The following is a 13,567-nucleotide window of genomic DNA, read 5'->3' as shown; positions in this document are numbered from 1 at the left end:
GTGACAAACCTGTTCCAGCATAATGATATGGAGACTATTGCTGGGTGCAACCTCTATACATGAGGAAAGAGTTTCTAACCTAAGTGATCACAATCTCTATCACACACCTTCATCATCATCATGCTTCCCACAAAAGTCAGTGACAAACAGATGAAATATATAAACAAAATAACTACTCTTGAAGCTTGTTTCTCCTGGTATTTTATCCTCATGTGGAAATGCAGCGTGCCTGACTGCTACTGCAAATGCTGTGAAGAACACATCATGCTTCAAGGGACAAGCACGCTGTCCTCCAGAAAACCTGATGTGCCAACAAAGGGCAGTGGATGCCCTCCTGAGGAAGACATGACTTACCAATGCTTGTGGAATAAAAGCATTTACAACTCTGTGAACATCACTCTGGAAGTGGGGCTGTGGACTCAGCTTTCTAGGACACATCTATAAATCTCTAAGGTGGCTTTTTTTGATGCAGATCTGCCTGATTCATAATTTCAAACTCTCCAAAGGAGCAGAACTGTAACAACCAATTTCAGCTACAGATAGAAGTCATCCCTCTCAACCCTCAACCTGTCAAAGTGGCAGCACTACGCTTACTAAAAAGGCGAGGTGTTCAGGGTCTACAAAGACTTGATTTTGGCACAGGACCATGTGCACACATGTACAAGTATAATCAGGAAAGAAGGGAAAAATCCAAGAAAAATCAACGGATATTGGCACACCATGGCTTTTACATGACAAATATCCATGAACAGTACAACAATGCACCAACAACGTTTCCTAATGTATCCAAATTTCAGACCATTGACATCTTGCAGTTGAATTAATCTTGCATCCCTTGTTGATTATTATAGCTGCTCTTAGCTTACCATGCCCCACTTTCTTCAGATAAGCATTAAGGGATTAATAAGATTCAGAATTGTATCTTATTAATTATAACCACACTTCAGTGTGAAGTGTGTACCTAAATCAAATGAAGTTTTTCATTTCTTCTGAGACCTCATTTCCTCTCTTATGAGACCTCATCTGTGGTATTGTGTCCAGTTCTGGAATCCTCAACATAAGAAGGATATGGAGCTGTTGGAACGGGTCCAGAGGAGGGCTACAAAGATGATCAGAGGGCTGGAGCACCTCTTCTATGAAGACAGGCTGAGAGAGTTGGGGTCGTTCAGCCTGGAGAAGACAAGGCTCCGAGGAGACCTTGTAGTAACATTCCAGTACCTGAAGGGGGTTTACAAGAAAGCTGTGGAGAGACTTTTTACAAAGGCTTGTAGTGATAGAACTAGAAGCAATGGGTATAAACTGGAGAGGGGCAGATTTAGACTAGACATAAGAAATAATTTCTTCATGATGAGAGTGGTGAGGCACTAGCACAGGCTTCCCAGGGAAGTTGTGGCTGCCCCATCCCTGGAGGCGTTCAAGCCAGGTTGGACGGGTCCTTGGGCAGCCTGATCTGGAGTTGGAACTGGATGATCTTTAAAGGTCCCTTCCAACCCAAACTATTCTATGATTCTATGATTCTTTGACAATCCATATCTCACTGCCTATGAATTTATCTGATGTAAAATTCTTGGCTGTCAACGGAGCTGTTAGGGAATAACTCTGGCGGAGGAGAGCCGTGCTCGGTGTTAAGCACTCGCGGGTAGATACTGCTGGATTCAAGAACAAACGTGAGATACGTGACCCACTACCGCGTGTGTCGGGGCTTGGAGTTTGCAGCTCAAGCAGCACCAGCAACACGGACTGCTCGTAATCCTGGCAGGGTTCCCGAGTTGAACGGGAAGAGAATAACCAGCGTGCATTTTGCCCCTTTTTTTTTGGGTTGGGTGTGCCGGGTTCCAGCCGAAAGGCGTGTGGCTTCCCAGCGGGGAGGTGGCGCGGGGGGACGACACGGGAGGGATGCGACCATCGAGAGGCGGCGGCGAGGGGGCAAAACCAGAGCGGGGCGCGGTGCCAGGAACTTCGGGGACACCGAGTTACGCACGGACGCCCCGTCTCGCACGGTTCCCAGCCCAGCTCGGCCGCAGACGGTGTCTCTCCTTAACGCGCCTTCGCTTTTGGTTTCTGTGGAGGCTTTGTTTGCTTGTTTAGCAAATCCTGGGCATGTTGCGCGTTGCGAGCGGAGCCGAGTAGTTCTTTACTTCTCGCTTCTCACGCGGCAGCTTTAATTGAATGCGTGCTCAGTCGGGGACGGAGCGGAGAGCGACAGCGGGCGGCGTTTCGTGCCCGGCCGGCTCGGGGCAGCGTTACCGTCGGCGGTGACGCCGGGGAAAGGCGCGTTGTCGCTGGGAAGCGAGGAACGAAGTTTGTCACAGTTTGACTCGAGCCGTCCCAGCGCCGCGCGAAGCCGCGAAGGTCGGGGAAGGGTTTGCTACCCGCGCGGCCAAACAACCTGGCGGGGCTCCTTTCAGGTAGTTGTAGAGAGCAATGAGGTCTCCCCTCAGCCTCCTCTTCTCCAGACTAAACAACCCCAGCTCTCTCAGCCGCTCCTCGTAAGCAGGCAGGATGGATGCTGCCACCCAGACAGAGCCACAGTGGGTGCACGCAGCTATATAAATTCTTAAACCCGGTGTTATTCTCGCCCGGCCAAGCCGTACCCGCCGCCCGGTGCTGAACCTGCCCCTGCGGAGGCGGGTGCCGGAGGCGGCAGGAGGACTCCGAGGGCGCATTTACGGACCGAGCGCCCCGGCACCGGGGAGGGGGCGAGGGGGGCGCCGGTGCCCCGAGCCCGGCGGGGCGGGGAGCGGCGACATGCGAAGGGCGCCCTGGCCAATGGCGCTGGCCGCGCCCCCGCCCGCCGCGCGCACGTGGGGAAGCGCCCGCCGCCCGCGCCCCGCGCCCGAGGCCGCGCCCCGCGTCCCCCGATTGGCTGGGGGGCCGGGGGGCCGGGGCGCGGGGCCGGGCCGGGCTCCACCCACGTGCGGCGGCGCCGCGCGAGCGGGCGGCGGGGCGAGCACACATCCCGCACGTAGCCCGCGTATTAATCGGCGCGGGGCCATCTGCCGCCTCCGTCCGTAAAGCGGGGCGGGGGGTGCCGGGCGCCCTTCCCGTGCGGTTCCGGGCGGCGGCACCGCCGGACCCCGCGGCGCGGCCCGTCCCGTCCCGTCCCGACCCGGCGAACGAAGTTGTTCCTCGCCCTGCCCCGCGCCGCAGCCCCTGCCCGGGACGGGGGCTGGAGCCGGCGGGCATCGCCTCCCGACGCGGGCGCCGGTGCGATGCCGCTGGGGCACATCATGAGGCTGGACCTGGAGAGGATCGCCCTGGAGTACGTGGTGCCCTGCTTGCACGACATCGGCTTCTGCTACCTGGACAACTTCCTCGGGGAGGTGGTGGGGGACTGCGTGCTGGAGCGGGTGAAGCGCATGCACCGCGACGGGGAGCTGGCGGACGGGCAGCTGGCCGGACCCAGCCGCGGCGTCGCCAAGCGGCATCTCCGCGGCGACCAGATCAAGTGGATCGGGGGCACGGAGGAGGGCTGCGAGGCCATCAACTTCCTCCTCACGCTGATAGACCGGCTGGTGATGTACTGCGGGACGCGGCTGGGCAAGTACTACGTGAAGGAGCGATCCAAGGTGAGCGGCTCCCGGCCGGGCGGGCGCGGCGGAAAGTTCCCGCGGGCTCCCCGCTCGCCGTCCGCAGGTGCCTGCGCTCGGGCAGCCCCCGCCGGTGTCGGGGCTCGGGACTCTCGCCGCCGGTTCCCGTGCCGGGTCTGCCCGGGACCCCTCGGTTGCCTCCTCCTCCCCCACACCGGTGCCGCCGGCGATCTCTCCGCGGCTGCCCTGCGGCTGCGGGCGGACCCCGCGCTGCTCGACGGTGGCGTCCGCGGCCGCTGCTCGTCCCGGCTGAGAGAGCGCACCCCGCCAGTAAAGTCCAGTCCCCAGCGTGACTTTCCTTTAGAGGATCGATGCAGGTGGAGGGAGAAGCTCCCTGCCCACTCTTTGCGCACGTACGCGGGTCGGTTATTGGGTTATTTGCGCCCGTGTGGCGGCGTTATCCGGAGCAGTTTCCATGGCCCGACTCGTGCCGGCGTCCTGCAGCCGGAGCCGTTATCGTTACTGCAGTTGGGTATGTGGCACATTAAGGGATGCTCCGCTTGAGCACAGCAAACTTTTTTTTTTGTTGTTGTTGAATAGGAGTTTTGCTTTTTTTATCGGTTTTCTTGCTCAGAAGTGGAGGGTGTGCTTGTACCACGGGACAATTGTCTTATAGATTTCTTTTCCAGTGAAGTTTGTTTGCACTTGCTATGTCATTACTCCAGCTTAGGGTAGCTTGCCTCCTCGCTCCCTAACTGCTTTGCTGGCTTTGAACTAAGTTTGCTTCGTTGTCTTGAATGCTGAAAACGTCCCCGTTTCTATATTTCTGACACGAATTCTATAATACATAACACATTTTCAAAACATGCGCTTCTTTTAGAGATATGTCAGAAACAGAGATGGTGAAACTTAAAAAATCACAAAACTGAAAAGTCAGGTATTTCTTTTGGTCCTAACGTGCAGTTGCTGAGATTCTTTTTTTTTTCTGCAGTAAATGAAGAAAACAGTATGATAATGTTTACCAGCTGTTTGAGAATGCCTTAAAACCCGTGCAGGCACATCTCCCCTCCCTGCACACGTCTACACTCAACACTTCTGTGCAGTGATGGGAATAATAAAAAGGTTGAAATATTGCTTCTGTGCTTAGCTCCACTCAACAACTGATCATCAGTCCAGTTAAAGCTTGGGTAGATTTGGTTTAAAAAGTGAATAGACTGGGTTTCACTTATTGCTGGTGAGAGCCTGGTCTTAGGGGGTGTATATAACCATTATGCTTTGGCTTGCCTTTAGGGTCACCCTAGTTCTTTCTCTGGGTGACTTCTGTTTGACCAATTACTGCTGAAAGTGCATTGCTGGCCACTCGAAGGGAAAATAAAACAGAGGCTTCCATTAAAGTTGAACTGGAGTAAAAGGAAATTGTCCAGGATTTTTAAAAGGTACTTGGAGAATCAACTGGATGCCTTAAAGCTATTGGTACAGTCTGGGGAGAAGGGTCTTTTGGGGAGTGGCTTCGGGTTGTAGAGATGATTTTAAAACTGAGTTGTGGTGTTCCTGCAGTCAATTTTGTGCAAATAATAACAGACAGGGCAGAACTTCTTTTATAGATGCCAACCTGCTTGCTATGAAGAGTCTTTTGTCCCTTGTGGTTTAGCGTAGAAGGTGTCAAACTCCAAACAGTGCATGGAAGTGCTACACAGCAGTCCAGGACTGAGAGTGACTCAGTATCATTTGTAAAGCTAAATGCATAGAAGTTTCCATCAGAAATTAATAGTGACCAATCCCCTCATTATAGTAATAAGTACCATGGATATGTGAGGCTCTGGAATAGCAGCTGCCATCTGTAACTGAGATGTGGGACACCTTCAGCAGGATGATGATTCCTGTGAGTAACCAACTGACTACTGCAGTGCATGCAGGTTCCCACGTCGCCAGTAGACATTTCCCTTCCACCATTAAACCTGCTCATTTTGTCTGTCTTCTAAAGTCTTATGAACGCATGCACAAAACCCCCAAATTTAAGTTCAGTGTATTTTTATTTTATCTGCTAGATTACACATATGAAAGGATGCCCAGAAAACTTCCATGGCTTAACATTTGGAGGTGCATGGGGTGTTTCTGAGCAACTGGACCACAACTCTTAACTAGTCATGTGCTATTATAATTTATTGTTTTGAGATGTAGGTATCGGATGGGGCAGAGAGTCCAGAGCAATTTGTTTAAAGTGTAAGCCCTCAGCTCCGTAGTAGCTCCTCTTGTCATAGAAATGAATCTATGTAATATCAGCTTCATCATTCTTTAGACCTTTATGCTTTTAAAACAGTAGTGTGACTTTAATCTTCAGCCTAAGCACCGGAAAAGGGGGAGAGGTTTGCTTAGTAAGTGAACTTTTTCAGCTGTCTACTTGGTGTGATGTTCTTCATGTTTTTTTTCTGTAGATACATGAACATAAGAAAAGTGCAGCTATAGCTGCCTAAGAGAAATAAGTCAGTTTGGATTTTGCCATTTTCAAAAGAATTTCAACAGCACCACAAGGAAGTTAAGATTGCATCAAAGGGGATGGATGGAAGTAAACTTTTACACGGGTATTATATACTCTTAAGAGCTGTTGGTTGATGTTTGAGGGCTGATAATGAAACGTAACCTTTCATCTTTGCAGACCAGTGATCCAAATCTATATTTGGAATAAGTCTTCTTTAAAATATTAGCTGGCATGGTTAATTGGTCAAAATAACCAGATGACATTCTTCTGAAAGACTCTTCTTTTGGCAGACCTAATGCGTTGCTTGTCTTCTGCATTCTCCTCAACTACAGTTTATATTTCCTACTAAAACAATTCTATGGTATTACTACCCTTTTGTAGTTGGTAAGTGGTTAAGAAATGTACCGAGGCATTGTTGACCAGGTTGAATCCTCTCTTCAGTATGAAAAAATTCGCATCCTCATGCAAAGGAACGTTCTGGCCTGAGGACAGAGGTCAGTCTGCTTTTGAGGACTTGTCTTCACTTTGCTGTAGCTTTGATGCTTGGTGGAGAAAAGCTGGCAGGTGGTGTGGGCCGGGAAACAAGGCCACAGCTTGGTCTCCACAGCTGGTCACCTGGGGTGCTCCTGGTCCGGTGGTTCTCTGGGGCCTGTGGGTAAAAGGGTGATGCATTGTGGCTTCTGTCTTCTTGGGTCCCAAAGTCTCTTCTTAGAGTTTATTTGGGCTTGCGGGGGCTTAAGGGGATGGTGGAGATGATGCTTTCCGTAAAAGATTTGAGCCTACTTGTGAATGAATAATGCTGAGGTGCAGAGGTGGCACAGGGACCTGCCATGTATTGTTAAATTTTCCAGGGGACAATTACAAAGTTTTGTAGGTGGTGAAATGTCAGCCCTGTGAGAAAATAATCCAGATATTATAAATAAATAAATCAAAGCAACAACATTTAAAAAAAAGTCCCCAAGACAAGGCAAGAAAACAGTCTGGAAGAGAGGCCCTTTGAGAAATTTCTCCTTTGAGACATAAGAAAAGATACTTTTTTCTTTAAGTTAGGAGCTGCAGAGGTACTAGGTGCTGTGGTCTTTGGGTTTTCTGTCCCCTTGGTAGCCTCAAATGCTTCAGACTCAGGGGACCCCTTGTTGCTGGAAGTCCTCTCCTGTACGAAGGCATGAACTAGGTTGCCCAGTGCACAGAAATGTAAAAGCAGCATACCTGGATGGGATGCCTGGGTAGCTCATCTGGTACTGAGAGGCTGTGACATGTCATGTTTTGCCTCTGCTGGAGAAGGGCAGCTTTTCCCCATAGTGGGGCAAGGTCCCAGAGCAATGCCGTCAGCACATGCTGCCCAGGGCCACCTTGGATGAGTCAACACTAGATGTGCTACCAGCAGGCTGTGTTAGCCCTCATGGGTGAGGGGTGCAAGGTACTGTGAACTGGTGTGGCTGTTCTCTTTGTGGACTCTGCACCCTGTACCTGACAGCAGTATGTGCTGCTGTGAGTCATTGGTACCCTCTTGGGTGCCATCATGGGTTGAATTCCATGTAAGGGATTTTGGGGACATCAAGCTTGTCTTGTGCCTACTGGGCACTAGTGAGCCCAGCTGGCTAGAAAACAAGGCAAAAAGTCATAATCTTAAGACTTCACCTGTGTTGAAGAAAGCTTATGGTTGAACGGTTGATGTTTTTAGCTCAGAACCCAACTGTTCAAATTCAGCATCAAGTATGTGGCCTGAAGTTAGAAAAACGTTTTCAATATGATTAGTACATTTAGAAGTCACTATGGCATATGAACCCTCTTGAAAACTTGGTTCAAAGTCTGTGTGGGCCTTTTGCTATTTAATGGGATGTTTTCTGCATCCTCTGCTTGTAGCTTGTTGCCTCCCCACATGCCCCACCCTGCTGGGCCCTCTCTGACTGTCCAAGGAGAAGCAGATCTTTGGTGGTGGCACTTCATGGGTAGAGAGTGCTTGCTGAAACCCTGAGCAAGTCCTTTTGCCTGCCACACAATCGAGTGTCCTCAGGTAGGTTTTGAAACATGGCCTGTCTAGCCAGTTGTGACCAAGATTTCTGTTCCCGAGGACTGAGGAAATGTATGGGTTGTCACAGACTTGGACTGAGCAGTTTTACCAAGTCCATCATAACTTACATAATGAGGTGAGGTATTCTTGCATTCATGTATGAAGAAAGAAAAACTCCACTATGTGCAAATGCTATCTTTTACAATTAAAATGCAGAGTGAAATGCTGCATTTTTGAATTTGAGATGTGGATATAAGGAGCAGGATAACAGAAAACTGGCTACAGACCTGAAGAGCAATACTCTCTATAGAAATGTACTGGTTTATTACATCTGACACATTTGATACTTGCGTTAGCAACATGCCTTGCAATTAGTTTACAATGAGAGGTCTGATGAATGCCACCATCCAGAAGAAATATGCATAATTTTTCTTTCTTCTAATAGAATGCACATGTTTTGGCATGATGGGTAAGTTCAAATCTGTTCTTCTGGCCAGCTGCCGGCAGAGTCCAGAGCCACTGGAACTGTAAATACACCAGACAAGTCGTTTTGTGATATTGGACTGAGGAATTCAGTGTTGGCACAGATCCTGGAGTGGTTGCTTTGGCTCAGTGTCAAAACTGATGTTTATATCTATGTTTGTCAAGCAAGATTAGTTAGCCTGGTTAATTATACACAGAAATGTATAATTTTTATTTGACAATCAGAGCATTAAATAAGTATAAACCTGGGCATATTAGCTCTTCTTTTTGTTGATCAAATTACTCTCAATAACTTTCTAAAATTTTCAGAAGATACTTCTCTGAAAGAGGCACTTGAAGAATCTTGCAGGTTGCTTCTTCATTCAGCAGGGTCAGCATATTGAAGAAATGGGTCAGTATTTTGTAGACAGTGATGCGCATGTCCCTGAGTTCAGAAGTGTGGCTAGCATCTGTGGAATGTTTGAGTTCATAGTTTTGTGTTAACCTGACTGTAGTAGGTGGTGGAAAAAAATGCATTGTCTTCAGTGCGTGTTAGACCAAAGCCTTTGCCAGCCAAGTGGCTACTGTTGGTCCTTCATTCCTCCTCTTGTGGAGGAGTCTGTAGCCACTGAGAAACCTTTCTTACGCTGTCCCTGTGCTTTACATTTATAGTTGCAGAGGAAGGCAGAAAGTGGCTAATTCTGTAAGGAAAGAGAAATAAGTCAGTTCTTAGGCAATGTAACCAGTGTTTTTATACATGCATTTGTAGCATCAGGGCAGGTTACTTGACTTTTTTTTTGTGTCATGTGTAGTTTTGCAGTCAAGCAGTGCTTAATGAGTCTTATTAGACTCGGGACTTACACAATGATTGCAAAGCAGCGAGGTGTTCCATGATCTATCCCATTCTGCTAGCACATTTTCCTTAGTGCTTTCGTGTCAATTGCCCTGGTACTAGTCCTCCCCAGCACCACTGTGTCAGCTCTTAAAGCCAGAGCCATGCAGTGGTAGCCCTAAAGGTGTGCCGGTCAATATCCCTATTACTTGCAACCCCGAAGTACATATGAGCCTCTCAGTTCGGTTTTTGTATGAAGGCTCATTGCTCTTTAGATGTCAGTCTAAACCTTCTGCAGCTGTGTGGGGAGGGATGCTGTAATACAAGTGGCATTAATACCTCTGAGTATGGGGAGAGTTTGTCCTTTGGACTAGTGGGGTGTGTGTACAGCATTGCAGGGGCACTATCGGTGGGAGAGCCACTGGGGAAAACAGCAAGATTCAGAGTTCCGTGCCCCCTCCAGCTGAGGTGGCATTATGGGAGAGAGGGGAATGGGACCTTGATATTAATATTTGTACCCAGCCTTTTCCCAAGATAATCATTAATGAATAATTCAGTTCATTACTACTCACGGCTAATAACACTATATGTTTAAATGGATGTGCATTGATGCTGGTAAGACTGATGCAGGGCAGCATGTACACAATAAAACTGAACTTATTTCTTTGCATTAAGATTTTCAGCTGTCAGCATTAATCCCAGTGTCTTTATTTGATTTCACAACAAATTCATCTTTGACTTCCAAACTTGCCTGGATAGTGGCTCAATCATAGGACCATAGAATAGTTTGAGTTGGAAGAGACCTTGAAGACCATCTAATTCCAACCCCTCTGTCATGGGCAGGGACACTTCCCACTAGTTCAGTCTGCCCAAGACCCCATCCAACCTGGCCTTGAACACCTCCAGGGATGGGGCAGCCACAGCTTCCCTGGGCAATCTGTGCCAGTGTCTCACCACTCATGGTGAAAAAATTCCTCCTTTTGCTTGTCTAAATCTGCCCCTCTCCAGTTTATAGCTATTGCCCCTAGTCCTATCACTACAAGACTTTGTAAACAGTCTCTCCCCAATGTAATACAACCTTACCCTGAATGTTGCTTTCTGAGCAATTTGTTTGATTTAGTATGTGGAAGTATTTTCTCCCTCCTATTTCTCCTATGCTGCACGGACTTTTTTTTTCTTATACATTTTTTTCTTCTGTGGCGATGATGTTGGATGTTCAGTAGTGTCTGCCCTCCCTCAGCAAATCCTTTTCATATACATGAAAGCAGTGGGATAGAGACTGTGGTTTTATCTTCTCCCTCTATGACCCAAACATGAATGCATTGCTTATCAGATGAAGTCTTGGTGTTTGCTGAACAGGCTGGACACACTTGGAAGAGATGAATACTTTTATCACATATTTCAAAATGACTCTTAACAATGTCAACGTACTTTTTTTTTTTTCCGGTATTCATTTTAGAGTTTCTTCTTGCTCATGTTTCAATTGGGTTGCCTTTTCCCATTGTGTAATAGGTCAGAGGCAAGTGGTCCTTTGGCACCAATAGGCTACATAGCAGTCATCTGTCTTGCAGTGGAAGGCTTGTGAGAATGAGGAGGTCAGGAAGGGAAGCCTGCAAGTAAGTTTAGCTGGTTTTTGATTTATGGAGTAGGAAGATGTGAGCATACTGACTCGAGGGAATTTGAAGCCCTGGATTAGATTTATCATGACTGTAATCCTTCTGCCACACAGTTGAAGACTGAAACAACATCGCTAGAAATCTCAGTGACACAGCTCCCTAAGCTTCTGTGAAAAAAGTTCTAGTGGATTAGTACAGGAGCTTTTGGGTAGAGGTATATTCTGGTAACTGTGCCTAGGGCGGGTGATGGCCACTGTGGTGGGCTGTAGGGTGAATAACTGATTCATTGGCACAGAACCTGTTGGGGGTTGACAAACAACTTTGATGCGTAACATTATATAGCAATTTGTTTTAGACCTATTATTTCTTTGAAAAGAGATGGCAGGGAATTGATCAGAAAAGCAAGAAGGTCTCTCTAGGTGTTGAGACAGTGAGGTAGAGGAATAAGCCAGATAGATGAAGGAGGCTTATGCCAAGTAGACTATCTCCTAAGTGTTTAAACTATTCAGAGGCATCTCATCCCATCAGCACACCACTCCTGACTGTTCCTGTGAGTGATTTGGAGAGAGCTGTAAGCCCCATTTCCCCTCCATCTCACTCACATGTATGCATCTGCTATCTTTCAGTGACAGAAAGAAGCTGTTCTGTCATTTTTCTCTTGTCGTTGTGTTTTGATAAGATTAGTAGACAAAGAAAATTAGTGCCACCATGAAAAGCACTTAAAGAAAGCAGTTGATTAAACAAGCTACTTGTTGCTTTGATTTTTCACAATTAAAGTAATCCTAGAAATTTTGCTGACCATAATGGTTCCGTGGAGCCTTACTAAATATTCATGTCACCAGCCACCCAGTTTAAAGTGAATAGTATGAATTGCAGAAGTATAGCATAGCACACTATCTGTGCAGACTGGGAAGAGTTTATCCAATACTTTGGCAGCTGAAAGTGGCAAGGTAGCAACGTCTTTTGTCATATATCAGGGAATTGCATCCTACTTTGCAGCAAAGTAATAACCATTTTGGTCTCATATCTAGTCCATGTGTGTCCTTTGGTCACAATAGACTCTTCTATGCTTTCTTTTGGACCTGAAAATCCAAACAAGAAATATGCTTGCAGTTTTCTTGTCTGTACATCATAATAGTGATTGATCATTGCTTATGTCTTCTTGCACTGCGATTTTTTAATATAAATTGATAAGGCAAATGTTTTTAGAGTTTTGGCCCTAGTTCAGCAACTCAATTAAGTACTTTTTTTTTTTTTTTTTAAAGTCTGTCTGAAATCAGTGGGACTGAAGCACATCCTTGTGGTTCTTGGCTTAGACTGTGCTAAAAAATGTTTAGAAAACTTCAGGAAAGGTTGCAGTGACTTCTTGTGCTGTCCCCAGTCCTAGACTACAAATATGGGCCATCTTTTACATGGTGTCTTGGGAGGGAGCAAGAGGCTTTACTTGTTGGAAGTTATAGATAGCAGTTATGATTTTTATGTGACCTTTGCAACTGACTGTCTTGTAGCAAATCTGTCTTATACCATTAACAGCAGCAGTTATTTCAGTAATGTGCACATGGAGCTAGGGGATAGTTGGTGCAGTCTGTGGAATGCCAACCTGCATGGGAAAAGCCAGGGGTGCGAGGCAGTGTTGGACGATGGGCTCTGAGGCAGTGAATGTGTTTGTGGAGCTTCCCGACTGTCCTGAGGTTCCAGACTAACTCTGCACAGCAGCCCCTTTCTGGATGATGTGAGTAGAAAAAAAAAAAAAAGCAGAACTGGGGAATTTGGAAGAGGAGATATAAAAATAAAAAAAAAATGGGAGGGGAAATGTAGATTAGTCCTCAGTTCACCTGTTCCGAGGTTGTTAACAGTCTTAGGGTGTTATGCTTGCTTCTGAAGATTATCAGTGTAACAACTTCCTCCTCTGATTTCCCATGGGGAATCTAGTAGAAGTGGTTTGAGAATTGAAGAAAGGAGAAGCTTCACTGTAAATGCTGTAACATGTCCTGCTGTTAAGGCGTATAAACCATGACATTTGACTAGATGTACACAAACGGAATCTCCCAGGATAACTCTGCCCTTTACAGTATTCACCCGTGTTTCTGCCTCTGTAAATTAACTTGTCCTTTCTCTTCTGTTGTCTGTGGAGCATGTGCATGGTGTCTTTGAAGCAGGCCAACAGGAAAGGTCACTCCTTGGTTAACTGTTCTACAGACTTCCTCTTCACGGAGGAGCAATGAGAGGATTTGCAAATGCTGGTCCTCATTGCCAAATTTGCTGTAATTCAGCATTTGATAGTGGTCAGGCTGAAGTGTCAAGGTTGTGTGTTTTTCCATTATTTCTCAGTGTATAACTTGACATCTAACTGGTGACCTAAAGGCTCAGCACCAGTCTGACATTCACAGTGATAATTTCTTGGCAAGGATGAAAACGTAGTAGACTTGGTTTGTTTGTTTGTTTCTTTATCTAATATGTCTGCAATTGAAACAAATACAATTTTCTGTCTTAGTTTACTTTTGTATTTTGCTAGTACTTGGTTAAAAGCCTTTTTCACTGCTTGCCATCTGCAGAAGTTATTGCTGCTAATTATGAGCTGTATTAGTTCAGTGTCTTGGCTGCAGTTAGAGGCACTAGTTGTGCTGATGGACA

General features: G+C 47.0%; 1 protein-coding gene across 1 annotated transcript in view; it reads left to right on the top strand.

Moving 5' to 3' along the window:
- Positions 1 to 3,186: 3,186 nt before the first annotated feature.
- Positions 3,187 to 13,567, top strand: part of EGLN3 (egl-9 family hypoxia inducible factor 3) — a 29,421-nt gene continuing 19,040 nt past the window's right edge. Inside the window, exon 1 of the mRNA XM_069858449.1 lies at positions 3,187 to 3,569. Coding sequence (XP_069714550.1) covers positions 3,213 to 3,569 — 357 coding nt within the window. The 5' untranslated portion in view covers positions 3,187 to 3,212. The remainder of the gene's footprint in view (positions 3,570 to 13,567) is intronic.

The sequence above is a fragment of the Phaenicophaeus curvirostris genome, chromosome 5, assembly GCF_032191515.1.
Source record: "Phaenicophaeus curvirostris isolate KB17595 chromosome 5, BPBGC_Pcur_1.0, whole genome shotgun sequence".
NCBI lineage: Eukaryota > Metazoa > Chordata > Aves > Cuculiformes > Cuculidae > Phaenicophaeus > Phaenicophaeus curvirostris.
This window is presented reverse-complemented; position numbering and strand designations above follow the sequence as displayed.